This window comes from Oryx dammah, unplaced genomic scaffold (assembly GCF_014754425.2).
Source record: "Oryx dammah isolate SB20612 unplaced genomic scaffold, SCBI_Odam_1.1 HiC_scaffold_26, whole genome shotgun sequence".
Lineage (NCBI taxonomy): Eukaryota > Metazoa > Chordata > Mammalia > Artiodactyla > Bovidae > Oryx > Oryx dammah.
In genome coordinates, this window is record NW_024070210.1 from 93,144,583 (window position 1) to 93,164,551 (window position 19,969).

General features: G+C 45.2%; 1 protein-coding gene and 1 long non-coding RNA gene across 2 annotated transcripts in view; one reads left to right on the forward strand and one right to left on the reverse strand.

The window, feature by feature from the left end:
* Positions 1–3,644: 3,644 nt before the first annotated feature.
* On the forward strand, positions 3,645–18,738 carry LOC120852606. Its single transcript, XR_005718593.1, has 3 exons — positions 3,645–5,351; positions 14,875–14,879; positions 18,727–18,738. It is a non-coding gene; the product is annotated as an uncharacterized LOC120852606 (long non-coding RNA).
* The window catches only part of LOC120852605 (synaptic vesicle glycoprotein 2C), a 169,441-nt gene continuing 160,735 nt past the window's right edge, over positions 11,264–19,969 (reverse strand). The window contains exon 12 of the mRNA XM_040225936.1: positions 11,264–11,963. Within this exon, the coding sequence (XP_040081870.1) occupies positions 11,780–11,963 (184 nt within the window). The 3' untranslated portion in view covers positions 11,264–11,779. The remainder of the gene's footprint in view (positions 11,964–19,969) is intronic.

Below are 19,969 nucleotides of genomic sequence, written 5' to 3' on the forward strand. Positions count from 1 at the left end.
CCAAGGGCCCTCAGGCCCTGCAGCCGGAAGTAGGGCTGAAGGCCGGTGGCAGCTGGTGCACCTGAGGTTGGGTTTGGAGCGCGCTGCGTGCTCCACGATCCCAGGTCACACCCGTTCATCCGTTCATCCGCAGGGCTGGAGCGCAGCAGGGCTGGAGCGGGCCGCCTCTCCAGGAACTGTCTGCTTCACGATGTTTACTTCTCCACCTGGTGTCCGGACCGCAGAATACAGGCGATGAAGCTGCATCTCTTCTCCCCACTGAACAAAGGGACTGTGGGGATAGCAGGCCGCCTGGGCTACCCCATCTCCTGGAACGCTCCTCCTTCTCGCCTCCTGGCAGCCAAACAGGGAACAAGCCAGAGGAGGGTCCAGGGGGACAGCCCCACAGAACGGGGCTTTGCTCGGAGGCTGCTGTGCCGGGCGGGAGCGATGAGCCCATGGACTCCAGGATCAGATAAAATTGTACAGAGACAGATCTCATTTGGAATTCTAGTGAGCAGAGCTGCAGACGGCGGTCAGGGGTCTAAGAGCAGTGTGACACAGCCTGTCCTGGGGTGGCCCTCAGCGCTGGCTGTTTCTGGCCTGAGTCCCAGAATCGAGGTTATTCCTCAACTTCTGTCTTTATGTTCCCCACTCTGAAGGGACAGCACCCGAAAGAGTGACACACCCACAGGGCCTGTGCTGCCCTGCCCTGTGACCACAGGTGCACTCAATCATATTCTGTACCCGTGTAGACACACAATACAATTCTACACACAGTACGCACACTAAAATAAACAGCGCCAGGAATAATGTTATGGGCTGAAATGTGTCCCCCGAAATTCATGTTCAAATCCCAAGCCCTGTTTCCTCAAAATGCAACTGCATTAGGGTTAGGGTCTTTAAAGAGGTGTGAAAGTCTTTTCCAACTCCTTGTGACCCCATGGACTATACAGTCTATGAAATTCTCCAGGCCAGATTACTGGAATGGGTAGCCTTTCCCTTCTCCAGGGGATCTTCCCAACCCAGGGATCAAACCCAGGTCTTCCGCATTGCAGGCTGATTCTTTACCAACTGAGCGACAAGGGAAGCCCAGGAATACTGGAGCAGGGAGCCTATCCCTTCTCCAGGGGATCTTCCTGACTCAGGAATTGAACCAGCGTCTCAGTTAAAATGAGTTACTAGGGTGAGTCCTAATCCAACACGACTGGTGCCCTTATTAGAAGAAAGACACAAGAGCAGATTATGGGACCACACAGACACACAGCCATCCAAAACCAAGGAGGAGGCCTCAGAAGAAACCAACCCTGTCCACACCTTAATCTTAGACTTCCAGCCTTAAACACCGTGAGAAAATCAATTCATGCTGTGTGAGCCTGAGCCAACCTGTGGTGTTTTGTTAAGGCAACTCTAGCAAATTGATATAGATAATGATGGTGACTTTTCGCTGCAATGCACTTCAGTAAGAAAAGGTACTCCTTCAAGACACATGTTGCCTTGTTTTAACACACACTGCTAGGAATTTCATGTATAGGACTTGGCAGCCATGATCCAGGCCAGCTCTGTGGATACAAGATGCTCCCTGCCAAGCTCATCCTCTGGTGGGTTCCTGGGCTAGTCATCATCCCTGATAGCACTAAGAGTTTTTAAGCCTCTGGAGTCTTCTTTTCTGCCTCCTATAAGATCCTCATCACGAAACAGGAAGGAAAGAGGAGCAGAGGGCAACTTTTCTGCAATACTGACTAGGTTCCAGATCTGGTGGGCTGGGGGCCTGGAGAAGAGATGAAGACCTGTGGGGGATGATGGGCTGGAGATTTCCAGTCTGCTGGGGGAAGGAAAAGGGGGGACACAGTTGCTGCAGCAAAAGAGAGAGTCTAGCCTCGGGGAGAGAAACTGGGAGAGGCATACAGGGCCCAGGAGAAGGAACAGCCGCAGAGGCGAGTGAGCGCACGACCCTGACGAAGGGTTCTGTATGCCAGCTGTCCAACACAGCGGCCACTAGTCCTGTGGCCACTGAGCTCCTGACACGTGACTAAGTGGAACTGACTGAGAAACTTAATTCTTATTTAATTTTTGCCATTTTAAGTATAAATATTTGTATGCGCTGGCAGTGTTGGACAGCACGGTTCTAGAGCTCACGGGCTTGCTGCTTGCACTCAACGTTACCTTCTTTCTCCCTTGCTTCCTGAGCCCCAGGTTTGATCAGGCAGTCGGAAGCCATGGACTGCAGGGGAGCGTGAGCTCCTGCCAAGCTCTCCATGTCCCAGGGGACGCTAGTGGTAAAGAACACACCCGCCAGTACAGGAGACATAAGAGACACCCACTGGATCCCTGGGTCGGGAGGGTGCCCTGGAGGAGGGCACGGCAACCCACTCCAGTATGCTTGCCTGGAAAATTCCATGGACAGAGGAGCCTGGCAAGCTACAGTCCACGGGGTCACAAAGAGTCAGACGTGGCGGAAGTGACTTAGCACTCACGCCAAACTCTCTGGGGGGAGGTAAATCTTGATTAGTCTAAGCCAGTTATGGTAATTATATTCCCCTTGTCAGTGATTAGCTTAGGCGTAGGCAAATGACGCAAACTCAGACAATGAGATGGGCGGGGCGGGGGGGAGGGGGCGGAGTCTGTGGGAGTGATCTGATAACAGTTTCCCTGATCTCAGAAAGGATCATAAAGAGGGGATGGTCCCTCTTCTGCCTTTGATTTTTGTGTGAGATTGTGATGTTGAGAACTGCTGGAACTGGGACTTTGCTGGTGGTGCAGTGGTCAAGACCTCATGATCTCAATAGTGGGGACCTGGGTTCAATCCCTGGCTGAGGAACTAGATCCCACATGCCACAACAAAGATCCTGCATTCAGCCATGAAGATTCCATGTGCTGCGACTAAAACCTGGCACAGCCAAATTGAAACAAGAAGAAAGGAAAAAAAAATAAAAATAAAAAAGGATAACTTTAAAAAGAATTAAAAAAAAAAAAAAAAAAAATTGCTGGAACCACCTCGAGGGGACAAATGCCAGTATGCTGAGCATGCTAAGTTGCTTCAGTCGTGTCTGACTCTTTATGACCCTATGGACTGTGGCCCACCAGGCTACTCTGTCCAAGGGATTCTCCAAGCAAGAATACTAGAGTGGGTTGCCATTTCCTTCTCTAGTGCTGAGCATGGCTGACCTAAAAGATGTAAAGAACCTGGGTCTCAGTGATGTTGCCAAGCCACATCATACCCAACCTTAGGATGGTCTTCTCTCCTTTGTTATGTGAAATAACAATTCCCCCTTCATCAGTAAAGATATTTGAAGCTGGGTCTTTGGTTAAATGCAGTGAAAAGTATCCTTTGGGGATTACCAATCCATAGCTGGCAGTTTGTGTTTCAGCTTCCAATGCCAATGCTATAGAATATAGCATTTTTTCTCATCATGCATCTCAAACTAATATTCCAAGTAGATACTACCAACCCATTGGCGTTAACGTGCTAGAGAAAATCAGTTTGCCATTCCTGCTCTGGGGCAGATGAACACCGCATCTGCTCTGCCACCAGCTCCCCCACAAATACCTTTTTCCCATTGGTCCTGGCTAACAATTAGAATGTATTCCTGTGAAATCAAACTATACATCAGTACCCATGATACCAACCCACGGAAACAATTCAAATAAGTCTGAATCAAAGGAAACAGTTTTTCTTTATGCTCAAGACATTTTAAAAAGTACTTATTTTTTTTAAGGGTCAGGTCACATTTGCAAGGGAAAGTCAGTCACACGGCAATCTTTATTTGAATATAATGGAGCAAAAAATGCTCTTTTATTAATTGGATGTCCATTAAGTATCTTTGCAGCTGTTACATGAATGTTAGTTGTCTGGCACATAAATGTATACACACGTCCACAGCTGATAGACTTACGCTGTACACGAGTCACCCGATGGAGCATGCCCTCACTCACACAAGGTTACACATGGCTGTCTTGGGCATTTGTTAAAACACACTTGGTCAAACATTTTGGTAATATGGGAATCAGACACAGAGGAGCATTCCAGAAAGATGAGTTCACAAGAGGACCAGCTGTACTTAAGAGGAAAACTCCAAAAACCTGAAACAGAATTTATTGGGGTTCACACATGCAGCACATATATACAGTGCACTTGGGAGTAAAGGGAACATTCGTAGCAGGAAGGCTTACAGAGCATAAAAACAGACGAGAAACAAGACATAACAAAACGCCCAGCGCCAAAACCAAGAAGAGGACCACTGCCAAGATCTCATCGCAAAGGAGAGTGAATTGTTGGGTTTTACATGTCTGAAATGGAGATCCACCCGAAAGAAAAAGCTCTTCTAGGACTTTATTTACAGGATGTTGACATTAATAAAGGATGTATGGTCTGTTCAGTGTGTTCCTGGATCAAGACAAGGATACATAACCACATTTTGGATAGTATGAAACACATATCAGGAAAGCACATTTCTTTTTTCTTTTGATTTAGGACATAGATACAGTACAATAAATGTATAACAATAGCAGAGGAAATGAGATTAAGCCAAACTGTCCAGTTCTATCTAGTCAGGCCTGCTAAATGTCAAAGGCAAGGAAGGAGTTGTCGTTTTTCAACACCTACTTGGGTGTGAGAGGGGAGATGCTTTGTAACTTCAAACAAATGAATTTCTGTTTGTACAGCATAAATAGCCAATTTGCTGTACATTGCCCTGGAAGGAACAATACTTAAAGAAGTGGTGGATTCTCTGCAATGCGGGTGTTATTCGGAATCAACACAAATGCAGAAAGTAACCTTTGCATACCGACGTGAGGTTGAACTTGCTCAGGTTTTCCTTCTCTTGGGTTGATGGGCAATGCTGACCTGCAAACCCAGGGGACTCAATTTGGTGTGGTCCAGGTCAATGGAGTGGGTGGCCACGTACTGGTCAGGGCTTTAGGAAGCGGTATGCAGACCACTGTCTGGTGGGAGGAGTCTGATTTGTAGCATCTATCAGTATTTGTGGTGTAAGTACTCCCACCATGGCCGATTTCAAGTTACAAAGGTGAAATCATGGGACCTGCAGTTGGGAAGAGATGCTAAGGAACCCAGGATCACAGGTATTTCTATCACACAGACAGAGTAGCCGTTGATTATGTCAAAGGCATAGATAATACTAAGATGGAAGAAAATAATTAGAAAGTGATGAGTTCTGAATATTTTTTACCTTTGCTTTAAAATATAATGACTGTAAGTTCACATGTGTTAAATGTTTAATAATGGCTGTTTCTCAGACATAGAGAACAGACTTTTGGATACAGTGGGGGAAGGAGAGGGTGGGATGATTTGAGAGAAGAGCATTGAAACATATACATTACCATAGATAAAACAGATCGCCAGTGGGAGTTTGGTGTATGACACAGGGAATCAAAGCAGGTGTTCTGTGACAGCCTAGAGAGGTGGGGTGGGGAGGGAGGGGACATGTGTGTACCTAAGGCTGATTCATGTTGATGTATGACAGCAACCATCACAATATTGTTAAGTAATTATCCTCTAACTAAAATTTTTTTTAAAAATGACTGTTTCTCAACTGGCTCACAAAATTCCTGAAATGGTCGGCTCTGAGGAATCGGTTTGCAGTTGCTTCAGCCCCTCCCTGGCTTTTGATGACTTGGCCCCTGTGAGCAGCTCTGTCAGTCGCTCTCCAGGCACCTGAAATCTGCTTAGGACTCTGCACCCCAACTTCCAGGGTGGGCCGCTAGCTACTGTGAAGCCCTGTGAGAGTCTGAACAGAGGGCCAGGGTCTGCTTTCTCCTCCTTCCAGTTCTGGATACTCTTGTCATGAAGCCAGCACAGACATGGTAGAGTAGGCAGACAGTAGGCACCCTCTGCAGCTTCAGCACTTAAACTCAGGACTTCCCTGGCAGTCCAGTGGTTAAGACTCAGCACTTGCCATGCAGGGGGCATGGTTTTGCTCCCTGGTTGCTGAACTAAGATCCCACATGTCTCAAGGTATGCCAATAAGTAAATAAATAAATACACACCCCCACCCCCACCTGCATGGAAGGCACCCAGCCTTCTGCACCAAGTATGAGGGTGTGTCTACCGCCTCCGGGTCTATGAATTCCAGGCACCTCACTGCAAGCCTTCTTGCTTTTCAGGAGTCAAGCTTTGACCTCTAAGACTTCTGCCTCAGAAATGGACTTGCTCAGATGGACCTCACTCAGATTTCATGCCAGTGGTGCCCAGCCCATCGTGTGCCGGAGCTGGGAAGCAGCTGGAAATCTTGCCCAGCATGGGGAGCTTGTCAAACCCAATGGTCAAGAGCTCACACCTGCTGACACCCGCTGCCCTTCCCGGGGCCTCTCCAGCCTCCAGCCAGCACAGCATCACATTCCTTAGTCCTAAGAGCCCCGATCAAGCTCAGCCTTGATTTCTATGCTGCGAGAGTCAGGAGGTCAGTGAGTCCTGCCTGGAGGAGGGAAGGAGGAGAAAGTCAGTGGAACAAAAAGAAGTAGAGACTCTGGGAGGGGAAGGAGGCGGGTCGCTGACAACCACCTGCTTGCACCTCGGGCCTCAGCCCCCAAAGGCCGTTTGCAACTTCAGACACTTTGCAACACCACGTGCTGGCCTTAAACTGAAGTCTGAACATCGCCCGCCACTGACTGTCAGGCCTTGTTTTCTGGGTGGCTTATATGCTGAGAGTAAAGATGAGGGGATCTGCAGACAGCTGACTTCATCACAAGTCCCCAGCATCACAAGGCAAACGCCCCGGGAAGCCGAGGCGGGGACCGGCAGCAGCTGGGGGACTTGCTGACTCTGCTGCTCTCTACAGGCTCGCCAGCACCGCCAGGAGTTTAGGCCATGAAAAAGAAGGCCCCAGAAGAAACCAGAACTTTACAGACCAGCACCTCTCTACAGATGGGGCCATCTTTGCTGCTGATTCTTTTTCTTTAACACCTCAGCACAGCTTCTTGCCAGGATATTTAAAGAAATATAACATGTATGGCTCCACTTTCCTCAGTTCCAAGTAGGTACCAGTCAGTAGTCCCTCCAACAAAGGCCAAGCAATTGTCAAAGACAGTGCCAATTTCTGAGCAGTTTCTGCACTGCCCACAGTAGGCTATTACTTCTTTTAAATTTGGAAAAATTACATTTTGTGTTTATGGGGAGGGGGTATCAACAGGTAATGGAAATCAATATAAGACACCCCCCCACCACCATTACAGATGTTTTCTCTTTCATTCTCCCCATTTCCCTGTCATTATTTAAGTCCTGCAAAGGGTTTTAACTACCTGCATACAATACAGTGCCTCAACCTATTCAATAGCACATGCAAGTTAATAAATATTTATTCACGAGATGACAAGTGATCGTGAATGTTCTACCCAGGCCCTTCCTCCATCCAGTGCTAATAACCTGAAACTAGGCCCATGAACTGTATCCTTGCCACTCAAATCCTGCGATTCCTAAACCGGACTGAGGAGGTCTTGTTGGAGAGAGAGGAAAGTCAGTCCTGGAAACGGCTGTGTCTGGTTGGAAAGACACCGTGGATAGGAAGAGCAGTCAGTATTTAGAGCAAAAGAACATCACAGGGAGAACTGTCGCTCCACACCTGAAACAAGGAAGGGACACACAACAAATCAAGAAGCTACTGACAACTTTGTCTACCTTACAGGTTGTGAGAGAAGCTTTACTCAAAACACACTTGCTTGCAGAAACAAAAACTGTAAGAAATGTACAGTCCATTTCAGAGTGCCCTTCTGTGCCCTTCTTTTTGTTGAGGCAAGTTGACTGGTATTTCTGTAGGTTTGGTACCTGGACTGAGTACAGAGTGATATAGAAGTTAATGGAAATGCAAATATCCAGGCAACATGCCCTTAACAATCAACCAATTGCCTTTCCATGACACCAGGTGAAGGCCAAATCCAGGCATTTCTGGCTTGAGAACCCTGAATGCATGAACAAGTGAGGGGTTTTACTGAAGATAAATAGGTAAAGGCTATTTGGAGACAGAAAAAAATTGGGAGAATATCATATTCTGTTTTGATTGGCAGAGGGAATCAGAAGCTATTTCCATGGAATGCTTTAGAAATGACCCCAGGCCTTGGGAAATCTTGCTTCTGCCCTAATCTCTTGATTAGAACCTTCTCAGTTATCCTGGACCTTCTCAGTTATCTCTGTCATTACATTTCTTTTCCTACCTCTCGCTGGATATCCCAAGACATCCAGAAGAGCAGTGACATAATTTAGTGCAAACCTGAACTTAGATTCAGTGAGATTTGTAAATGAAGGTGCATCTGACAAGTCAGATAAAATCACATAAGACCATGTTTCATCAGTGCAATGGAGTAGAGCCAGGAGAGCTCTGGGGGGCATCCTTTCTCATAGGACCGATGAGCGAGGCTTCTAACGTCTGTGTCCCGCAGGGCGGGGCTCTTTCCTGGGCAGGCACTGGGAACCACCAGACCAACAGTGAATGGAGATGGTGCTTGGGATTCTAAGAAGCTGCGGCACAAACAACACGGGAACCACCCTCTCACCTGTCCCACAGGGCCTTCCCAAACAACTTCCTGAGCTCTTGCAAGCTTGCCTAGTTTTTTCAGTTTCTAAATTCAACCTGTTTGGTGCTTGTAAAGATGAGTTTAGCATCAGAAGAAGGTAGACAGTAAGATGAACCTATATTTGTGAGGGTCTTCTAGAGTCTTGGACTAGTCCCAGCAGCAAATTAGTCCCAATTCTTTGCTCCACAGATGAGGCAACAGAGGATCAGAGATACTCAATGATTTACACCCTCCTCAGTGAGATCTGGGTCTCCCTGTTGGTTAGTGGGAGAGTTTGGGCTAGGACCCATCTGTCTTATCTCCCAGGGTTAGTCCTTAGGGTGTAAAATAATCCCTGGCTACTGGGTTTGGTTTCCAAGGCGGTGAGATTAAATGAGAGGAGGGTAAAACCTATTACTGGGGGTATAATATGGTTCAGTACTTACAGAATGGAACAGCTGGGTTTGTTTCCTACTGAGAGGACCAGTGATAATAACAGGATTCGGGAACGTTCTGGATTGATTCAAAGCACGTGAGGAAATTTTAGATAGAAAAGGAGTTAGAAATCTAGGAGCCAGTGGGACTGTTTCCCAGGCTTCCATTTACGCATGTACTCTCATTTTCTTTCTATTGCAGATGAAATGAGACCCTGGCTGCGTGTCCGAGTGCCAACAGCCTGCTGCAGTGGATAGAATTGAGAGTTTCTGTCTAATCGCACGGCTCTATCTTAATCCTGCTCACCCCACAACAAGCCAGACAGGCCACACCACATAGTTGGAGAAGAACCTGAGCTCTCTCATAGAAATGCCAGTGTGGGCAGGGAACAATGTGAAGGCAGAGAAAACTACAGGGAAGGTGGTGGCCAAGAAGGTTTGTGACCGCAGACCGTCCAGAAGATTAGAAGAGATCCCTCTTGGGCCACCTGGGAGGTTTGGATTCAAGTGACAAGAAGGTCAAGAAAGGTCATTCCAAAGGGGATGCATGCAGGCAGGTCTCATCCAGTGTGGTTCTGCTGGTTAATCCTATTCTGATCCATCACGCATTCAGATAAAATTCTATGTAAACTGTGCTCTGCATATTTGATGCATTTAAAACGATCACAGACATCCAAGACATTTCTAAAAGTAAAGACAGTACAGTAAGCAAAGTTGACTGTGGTAGAAGATCTAGAGATAGTAGCATCCATGCAAGTTTCTATTTCTCTTTTGAATGGGTTGGTGGAGATACACTTGTCACTTGAGCAGTTAGCATTGCACATGTGACATTCAACTAAAAAACCTGCTCAGGTCCCCAGATATGTCTCTTTGAAAAAGATAACCCATAGGGGTAGGTGGGGAAAAGAGTACATAATGAAGAACACCCAGGATATGTTCATGGGTTGTCTGACTTGTCTTTGTTTTTCAACAATATTCCAGAAGGCAGAGGTGAGAGTTCTGCTTCTTTCCGTTGACATTGTTCTAATAGATTTATTGATATCGTTCTACTAGATCCCATCTAGTCTTTACTGGTTTGCCTTCTTCCAGCCGCCTTTGTAGTTTGGGGTTTGAGTTTTCCTGATATTCTGGCCAGGAGCCTGCATCCCCAGGGAGCTGCCCTCTTCCTGTCAGCACCCCCACACCAGGCTGCCGCCCCATGTAGGCCTGAATTACTTCAAGGGAGAGTCGATTAATGGCTTATGTTAACGAAAGCAGCTTTTCACAGTCTGAACTCTGCAGTCTGGAGCTCTAGGAGGATCAGGAGGAAGGGGAGAGAGAGGCGGAGTGCCCTCTGGGGTGAAGACATCTTTGAGTGTCATGACTCTTGGTAACAAACGATCTCCCTTCCTGGAGGCCCAGGGCGATGACCTGTTGGAAATGCCTATAATAAGTAACAAGGATAACCCTCTAACAAGACACAGGGAATTTAAAAAAGGAATATTGTTTTAATATGGGATTTATTCCTGGCTGCTGGTCATCACTGCAAGTCGACTTGGAGGTCTCAGATTTCAAAGAAGATGAGTAAAAAGGACCAGCGTGGAGGAGGGGCAGCCCCAAGGGGTGAGAAGGTCACATAGCTGACAGCCTGTGGGAATGTCCTGCTAACCTCTCTCTTGCAGGCCAGGAGAATTCCAGAGGTAAAGTGAGCAGCCAAAAGCCCCCAGGAGATGCAACCCTTGTCTGCCCAAGGGCTCCACAGAGCTCAGCAGGCCGCGATTTCACGCAGAGGCAGCATTTCACACAGAGGCAGCGGCTAGGAACACACTGAATGGCTCCAGCCAGGGGCACTGTTAGAAAATCCAATGTTACTTCCCCAGGAACACTGGCCCCAAGACACCGGTCCCCTCGAGGTATCATTTGGCATTTACAAATGGCTTTAGGTCTGAATTTCTAACTCACTTTCAACTTACAACTTAGATGGCTGACAATCTTGAGAGAGTTTGCCAGAATGGCGGAATCAGGTGGGCAGACCCAGTTAGAAAGTGGCTTTTTCCCATTGATTATGTTATCTGGCAAGATGGATGGCAGCCAGGAGTGGGAGCAGGGCGGAGGTGAAGGCAGGCTGAAGATCTGAGTTATGACCATCTGACATTCTGAACCACGTGCCACAATCACAGACACGACTAAAGGCCCCTTTCCTCGTATTTTGCAGAACTTCGTCAGGCTTCCTGGCAGAAATCTTGCTCATGCCGCTCACAGATCTTTGTTGCCAACTGCAGAGCCTCTATTTTTCTTGTCAGCAGAGTCATCTTAATTGTCAAGCCTGAAAGAGCCCCACCCAATTCAGTTTGGTGCCGCAGGGCTTTTTTTTTTTTCTTTTCTTTTGAAAGGCCCTGCTGTAACAGCAAGAATTGCTGGGTGTCCTTTTCTAAGTAAACAGGAAATATCACTGCAAAAAAAAAAAAAAATCTCTCCCCTCAGCACAGATGCACTAATACCCCGATTTATCTTTCCCGTGAACGCTGAATTAGAAGCAGGATTGTTTCTTACAGCAGTTCAGTCCTCTTCTTAGCTTCTGAACCTTCAATGAGGAGGATCTCGGGAAGGCCCGACTCACAAGACACTTAAAAAATTCTGATTTCTGGAAGGCAGTAGCATCACAGTTAGGAAAGACAACAATGCATGAAAAAAAAAAAAGAAAAAAACCAACCCCCAAACCCTGCACAATCACACTGAAGGGATGAGACGGCAGGCATCTACTTTGTTGTCACAGCAGGTTAGTGTTCTGGTATTTGACCACCTTTCTGGAGCCTTGAGTCAGTAGGGGGAGTTGACCCAGGGCAGGAGAAGGAAGTGTAGGATGGATGGCTTTTTTCCCATTACATCAGGACCTGGGTTCGTGTGTCAGGCAGGCGCAGCCCCACGAGTCCTCCACACACCAGCACGGTGGAGGCCAGCAGGATGGGGATAGCTTTGGTGATGCTGACCAGGGAGCCAAATATCAAGTTTCCCAGGACGGCCGCTGCTTTGCACAGTGCATTCAAGAAGCCAAAGCCTGTTGCCCTGCAAAGGACAGAGACATGAACAAGGCTGAGAAACTGTCTTCCCAGAGTCCAACTTTAAGCACAAATGTCTCCTACAAGAATTATCAGTGCTCTTCATGTAGACTATTCTGTTTGCCCTTGTTTAGTCGCTCAGTCGTGTCTGACTCTTTGTGACCCATGGACTGTAGCCAGCTAGGCTCCTCTGTCTGCGGGATTTCCCAGACAAGAATGCTGGAGTGGGTTGCCATTTCCTTCTCCAGGGGATCTTCCCAGCCCAGGGATGGAACCCACGTCTCCAGCATTGGCAGGTGGGTTCTTTACCACTGAGCCCCCAGGGAAGCCCTGTGTGTCCTTAGAGCAAGTAATCAGATATGTCAGCACATCTGGAAGCAGAGAACTCCAGCTGATAGTATTGGTCCTGCAGCCCTCTGCTGACTTTCTTGCCACCTTGACTGATTCTTATTCTACCCATGAGTTTATTAGTGAACAGAAAGAGAAAGGTCATTCAGAGAGTCAGAAAAGTTTCTTCTCTCTTCCAGAACTAAATTAAAATGTATGATCATATATGTCTTTAAATTTTACTTTCTACTCCCTACTTCCTCTTAGTTCATTTATGATGTTTTAAATAATTATAGAGCCTAGGAACTTTCAGAGAAAATCCAGGATGACTGGGTTGCATTCATTTTTCTTGAACCATGGAGGTGAACTATTATGACTTCATCCCACACGTTTTTGGTAGCAAGTAGAAACTGATTCCTGAGCTTGGTGGCCTCAAATGAGCTAGGGACATATTTCTTGCACCCTCATCAGAGTTCTAGATGGATAATCAAGCCCAAGACAGAGGAAAATCAGATTGAAGGCCCATAGAAAACCTTGCTTAACTCTGCTGACATATAATATGTGCAGGTGGTATATAAATAAGACTCATCCCATTTCTTAAGACATTCTTCAGAAAAGAAAACTTTTACTATCTTTCTGGGTGTTGAATATAATTTTACTGTGGTCTTCCAGGCAAGAAATTTCATCTTGTTCATGAGAGTACCGATACTGCTGACATCATGAGATAATACGGATTTCCTCTGCCTTTATGCCAGCTCACTGTTTTTTTGCCTCTCACTGGGTACATATGTGTAATAAAGGCACATTGAATGCACGGTAACTGCTGGATACATTTTTTCCCCTCTAGAGAGAAATGTATTTTATATGCTGTAAAATGCAGTACTTAGTACACATCTTTCTTTGATTGATTTGTAAATTTGTTAAGTGTAGGTTTTCCTTTGGCTAGTCAGGACAAGTACTTATCATGACTTACGCTATTCCAAGAGATACTTTCTACAACATGTAGATATTTACTACAGGGATTATACAGCCATCCCTCTTCCCACACCACAGGAAAGGGAAGAGCACCCCTCTTGTGCTGAAGGAACCAAGCCATTCATTTTGCTGGTTAGAACAGACCTACAAAGGGCAGCAAGTGCTACCTTTCTTTTTTGGCCAAAACACCTAGAATGTGGAGTAAGCAGCCTCTGCAGTGTCGCAAAGTTGCCAACTGTTTGGATCTTGGAAGAGGTTAACAGAATCTCTGATGGAGGAAAACAGGAACTTCTCGAGAAGAGGGTAAGCTCATTGTGTATTCTTCTTTTTCTTTTTGGTTTCTTTTTAAAGAAAGAGACTAGCAATAGCAGCAACCACCAGAGAGAGAGGAGATTTAATGTACTGATAACTATTTTCAAATGAAATTGCTTGAAGGTTACATGTTGGGTAACAAAGAATACTTAAGTAGAATGACACCATCATCTTCGGCTTTCCCTAGGTCCATGGAGATGCCATGAGGCCAAACTATTTTTGTTTTTTTTTAATTAAAAGTTTTTTTTGAGCAGTTTTAGGGCTCCAAAAATTGAGTGGGAAAAAAAAGAGAATTTCCATATCATCCCTCGCCTTGCACCCCGATTGTTAACATCTTAGTGTGGTTAATATTTTTATAATTTATGAGTGCGTGCATGCTCAGTTGCTCAGTTGTGTCCGATTCCACAGGACCCCACGGACTACGGTCCACCAGGCTTCTCTGTCCATGGGGTTCTCTAGGCAAGAACACTGGATTGGGTTGCAGTGCCCTCCTCCAGGGGATCTTCCCAAACCAGGGATCGAACCCGTGTCTCTTGTGTGTCCTGCATTGGCAGGCGGATTCTTCACCACCGAGCCACCCTGGAAGCCCCTTGTTACAACTGATGAGCCAAAATTAATATATTATTATGAATTAAAGTCCACAGTTTACATTCGAGCTCACTGTGCTGTATATTTTATGGGTTTTGACAAATGTATGATAACATGTATCCACCACTATACCATCGTGCAGAATAACAGTTTCAATGCCCCGGAAATCTTGGCAACCTCTGATCCTTTTACTATCTCCATAGTTTTGTCTTTTCCAGAATGTCATATAACTCAAATTATATAGTATGCAGCCTTTTCAGACTAGCTTCTTCTACATTTTTTTTTTTAAACTACATGTTAGTTTCTAGATTCTAGAAGTATAAATTACCCAATACATCTTAAGGTAGTGAGATAAGCTGTATTGTTCTGAGGAAAATGGTTGGCGTGTGTGTTACTGATAAGCAAATGGAAAACATTCTGTATGAAGAAGTCTCTTGATGCTAAAACTTCAGAGTGAGCCAGGGAGAATTTGCACTGGGGCTAAAATAACTGCATTTTGCCAAGCTACCAAACTCTGGCACAACTCAGAACAGGGTATAAAATACAGGCAGCTATCTCCTTTTATTACTGAAACTATAACAGAGGAATAGATGACTTCCTGAGACCTCAGAGCAGCACCGAGAGAGACGTGTCAGGAGCATCTGGTATCTGAAGCCTCTAAATAAGATGGTCAAATTCTTATCTCCTAAGAATCTCTGCTTCCATTTATCAAGCAGAGGCAGTTGTTTAGATGACAGTCTGATGTAGATACAAAGCACACAGCCTCCTTAAATTAGTGTTGGCATTCCAGAAAACATGACTGTGTGAAATAACAGGTAAGTTATTTCTTCAAATACTTGAAGCTGGAGGGTGTGATTTTCTACACACAGCAGACACAGTTGTATTAGAAAAATCATTCTCAAAGTGGCTCTCCCTTGGAATTATCTGTGTATAAGTAAACAAGCTTTTTACTAGTTCATTTGTTTCCTTGTTCTTATTTAAAGGAAGCCATGAACTTCCATAAACACCCCAAGCACAAGTCACCTTGTGCTCAAGTCTTTGGAGGGTGGTGTTACGTAATTAGAATAAAGAAAACGTGTCTAAAATAGTGGTGGCTAAAAGACAAAGAAAGGAAAAAGCACACGAGAATAGAACAAAGGCAGGTCCGAGGACCAGAGTGAGAACCTCAGGTGAAGCAAACAGCCCTCCTGGCTAGCCCAATTTACATAGGACAGGCTCAAGGGGAGGAGAGAAAACATATAAAAAGAAGAGCCAAAATTGAGCCTCTCGCTTCTCTTTGCCTCTTTTCGGTAGGCCCACCCTCACACCTCGAGGACGTATTTTCCTTTGCTTGCCAAATAAAACTGAGTCGGGCATGACTGCAATTCTTCCAGAAATATCTGCACTTTTGAATTGGTTTCAATTTACTGTTATGTACTAACGGAACCTACAAAAGAAAAACATCTACTCCACCTCTCCAACAAATGTTTTTTGTTTCTGAATTCCCTTTAGTATCCAATCATGTCCATATTTTTGCAAATCACAGGATTTCTACAGCTTTCCTTTTCTGCTTCCCCCCAGTCATAAAGCTGCTTGTCCCAGGTTATTTGTGTTTTGTTTAAAATGAAATGATTTAGTACAGAACCATTATTTCTATAACCATAACATTGGATAATTAGAGCTTTCCAAACTTGGGGGAACATAAACAAGATTGGAACGAACACTTTTACATATATGCTTGTGTGCTAAGTCACTTCAGTCATGTCCAACTCTTTGCAACACTATGGACTGTAGCCTGTCAGGCTCCTCTGTCCATGGGATTCTCTAGGCAAGTATACTGGAGTGTGTTTCCACTTCCTTCTCCAGGGATCGAACCCACGTCTCATGTCTCCTGCATCAGCAGGCGGGTTCTTTACCGCTAGCGCCACCTGGGAAGCCCCCTTCATATACAGGATCTTCTGTGTTTGGATGTGTTCAGTAGGAAATATCACACAGTACAACACAGCCAAGAGAACACGTCACGGTGTGGCGTGGGGAGACTGAGGACCACGAGGCACACCATGGTCCTCAGGGGAGGCCACTCCAAAGGCTTTGCATGACCTCTTCTCTTGCCCTCTCCCTGCACCTGCTATCTTACTTTATGCTGCTTTGCACAGCTCATTTTCACTAGAGGCAATCAGTTTCTCATCTAACCTGCATCATTTCCTTTCTTTCCAGCTATTAGCTGGACTCTGGACAGCAGTGAAAGCTCTCCCTGCTGGACTGGCCTCCTTCCTGCTCCCCTCCTAAACCTCAGGGCTCTCCCTTTGGGGTTTAGCCTTATTTAGGTCCTGGCTACATCTCTAGGGTAGGGCTGTGGAGCCTTTTACAGAGACTCATCACAACTTCTTTCAAGACTGGCACAAGGATGCAGAGGATGCTTGTGAAATGAACTAAGGAATTTTCTGATTTCTTCAAAATACACTGGAAGTATATTTCTGTAATGGGCATTAAAAAAAAACAAAACTGAAGTAAAGTTAATTTACAATGTTGTGTTAGTTTTCAGTGTACAGAAAAGTGATTCAGTTTTATACATATGCGTGTGCATGTGTGTATATACATACGCGCACACATATTCTTTTCCATTATGGTTTACTACAGGATACTGAGTATAACTCCCTGTGTGATACAGCAGGACTTTGTTGTTTATTTTATATATAGTAGTCTGTATCTACTGGGCTTCTCAGACAGTAAAGAATCTGCCTGCAATGCAGGAGACCTTGGTTCAATCCCTGGGTTGGGAAGATCCCCTGAAGGAGGGCATGGAAACCCATTCCAGTGTTCTTGCCTGGAGAATTCCACAGACAGAGGAGCCTGGTGGGCTACAGTCCCTGGGGTCGCATAGAGTTGGACACAACTGAGCAACTAACACTCCTGTATCTACTAATCCCAAGTGGGCATTTTAATGGACATTAGTTGGTCCATGTTTGCTTATTGATGCCAGACTATCAGCTTGCTTTTGCAGAAGAAAAAAACCCAAGTTTCACATTCTGAAATCAGGAAAGACTGAATTCAACTGCTTTCTAGTTTTCAAAGGAAGAGAAAATTTGTCTCATCTAAGCAGTAAGTGTAGGTGTGTGGTGTGTGTATGTGTCCTCCTTAACTCAGAAGATGGCATTCTGTATCACGGCAAGCAGGGCCTTTCTTACAAACAAGTGGAGGACTTCCCTGCAGCTGTGAGCTTGAAGGAATCCCTGGGCCCAAAGTGGGCCTCCATCTCCCTCCCAGCCTACAACCACCAAGGGTTGTATTATTGCTTGTTTCTGTTTAAATGCAAATATATTCACAGACAGTTCATAATGGAAGCCTTTGTGTCTTATCATTTATCTGATAAACCTCAGCTAGGAAGTGAGTCCCTGGGCTGGGATAAATAATGACAGAATGAAAGTGAGCCCTGGGAGGCAACCTGGAGTTCATCTAAGGCCACAGTTGATGGACATGTCTGTACACGTCCAAATACCAGGTAAGCTTCTTAGAAACTGATTCCCAGAGCCCCACTCAGACCTAATGGGAGGGTGCTGAGAGCCACAGCAGACAGTCATACATCTGGGTTGTAACACAGACACTCCCAAAAAAGTTATTGAGTAAATAAATGAACAATATTAAAATTCATACTGAGATGGATAGACATATTTTTCTTATTCTTCCTATTAAACATAGCTAAAAGTCCTCAATGTTATAAAATAAACCTAAGACAACTCTGGAAGATAAAGAAAATGGCAGAGCTGCTGCAGACCTGGGTAATGGTGAGTTCCTGCATTTTCTTTTTGCTTCATAGTTCTTAGACTTGGAACTTAAGAAGCTGGCAAAAGGAAATACCAACAGGTACAGATTTAAGTAACACCCAAACCAAAGCCTGCTCTCTCTACCCAAAGGGCCAGGATAGAGGCATCCAGAAAATATTTAGATGATAAACTCTCTTCTCCAGCCAAATACCAGAAAAAAACTGTAACTCAACTGCCAGCCACACCAACAAAGGTCGAGTGGAGAACCTGGACTCCCACCCTCATGGACCTGTAACGAGGGGCCTCAACATCACCACTGGGGTGGTGTGGGGGGGGAGGCTAAGTAGGAAGCTAGGATTTTCATCCCTCCTGGCCAGTAATGAGCTTGTCTCTTCTTTCCCTTCACAGTATCAATAATCATGAGGGGAGCCTGGACTCCCACCTCTGGGCAGCAGGAATGAGGACACCCTTTCTTGGGTGTCAATGGAGGTTGAGTGGGAACCTGGACATCTACTTCCAGGCAGTAATGGGTGGCATCTCTTCTCCTCCAAGACAGGTGTCTAGGGAAGCCAACCAAAACTAAAGGCTTAAATAAGATCAGAAGCCTCAGAACATAATATGAAAATGACTGCTTTCAAATACTACTTGTCATCTGAGTTACCTGGAAGATCTCCACTAGAAAGCGACAATAAAGAGACGTCAACACTGAGATGATGGAGATGGTAGCATTATCTGACGAAGATTTTAAAGCCATCATGATAATAAGGCTTCAGTAGGCAATTATGAGGGCTTCCCTGATGGCTCAGATGGTAAAGAATCTGCCAGTGATGCAGGAGACCCGGTTCAATCCCTGGGTATTATGAACATGCTTGAAACTCTTGAACACCAGGCAAGAACATTGGAGTGGGTTGCCATTTCCTTCTCCAATGGGTGAAAGTGAAAAGTGAAAGTGAAGCCGCTCAGTCATGTCCGACCTCAGCGACCCCATGGACTGCAGCCCTCCAGACCCCCCTGTCCATAGGATTCTCCAAGCAGGAGTACTAGAGTGGGGTGTCATTGCCTTCTCCTGAAATATAGAACACATCATCAAAAAATAGAAAAGATAGAAAGTCTCAGGAAAGAAATAGAAGACATAAAGAAGAACCAAACTGAAATTCTATAAATGAAAAATACAATAACCAAAATAAAAATCTTAGTGATCAGGCTCAACAGCAGAATGAAGGAGAGAAGTGAAGAATCAGTAAATTGAAGGTAGAACAATAGAAATCCAATTTGAAAAACAGAAAATAGACTTAAAAAAAGAGCATCAGCAACCTGTAGGACCATAACAAGAGATCTAATACTTATGTCACTGGAGTCCAAGAAGGAGAAGAGAAAGTATTCAAACAAATAATGGCTGAAATTTGAAATAATGGTTCACAAATTTGGCAAGAGACACAAATCTACAGATTCAAGAAGCTGAAGGAATTCCAAATGTGATAACCCAAAGAAATCTACACCAAGACAAAGAGAAAAATCTTGAAAGCAGCCAGAGGAAGCACTTTACCTATAGGGAGAAACAGTTAGGTTGCTCGATTCTCACCTCCAAAAATGTTGCACCTGTTTTTAGAATTCCCACAACAGTCTCTAAGCAGTAATTTCACCATCACCCCTTCCAGTTAATACTGAGTTTTTATCAGTCTTTACAACCTTGGATTTTCTGCATAATAAAAGAAAATTATATATTACCATTGCTTTAATTTGAGGTTTGCTCAAGATGGGGTTGGTCTCCATAAAAGCTAACCATATGATGAGAGGCTTGGAGCTTTCAGCCTATCCCATCCCACCTTAGGGAGGGGAGAGAGGCTGAAGATTGAGTTCAATTACGAGTGGCCAGTGATTTAATCAATCATGCTCACATAATGAACTCTTCATAAATCTAGAGAGCTTTCAGATTGGTGAATGCATCCACATGCCGGGAGGGCAGTGCACCCCAAACTCCAGGATGATGTAAGCTCCTGTACTCAGGAGTCTTCTGGACCTTACCCTAGGTACAGACATAGCTCATTTTGCTGTACATCATTTTATT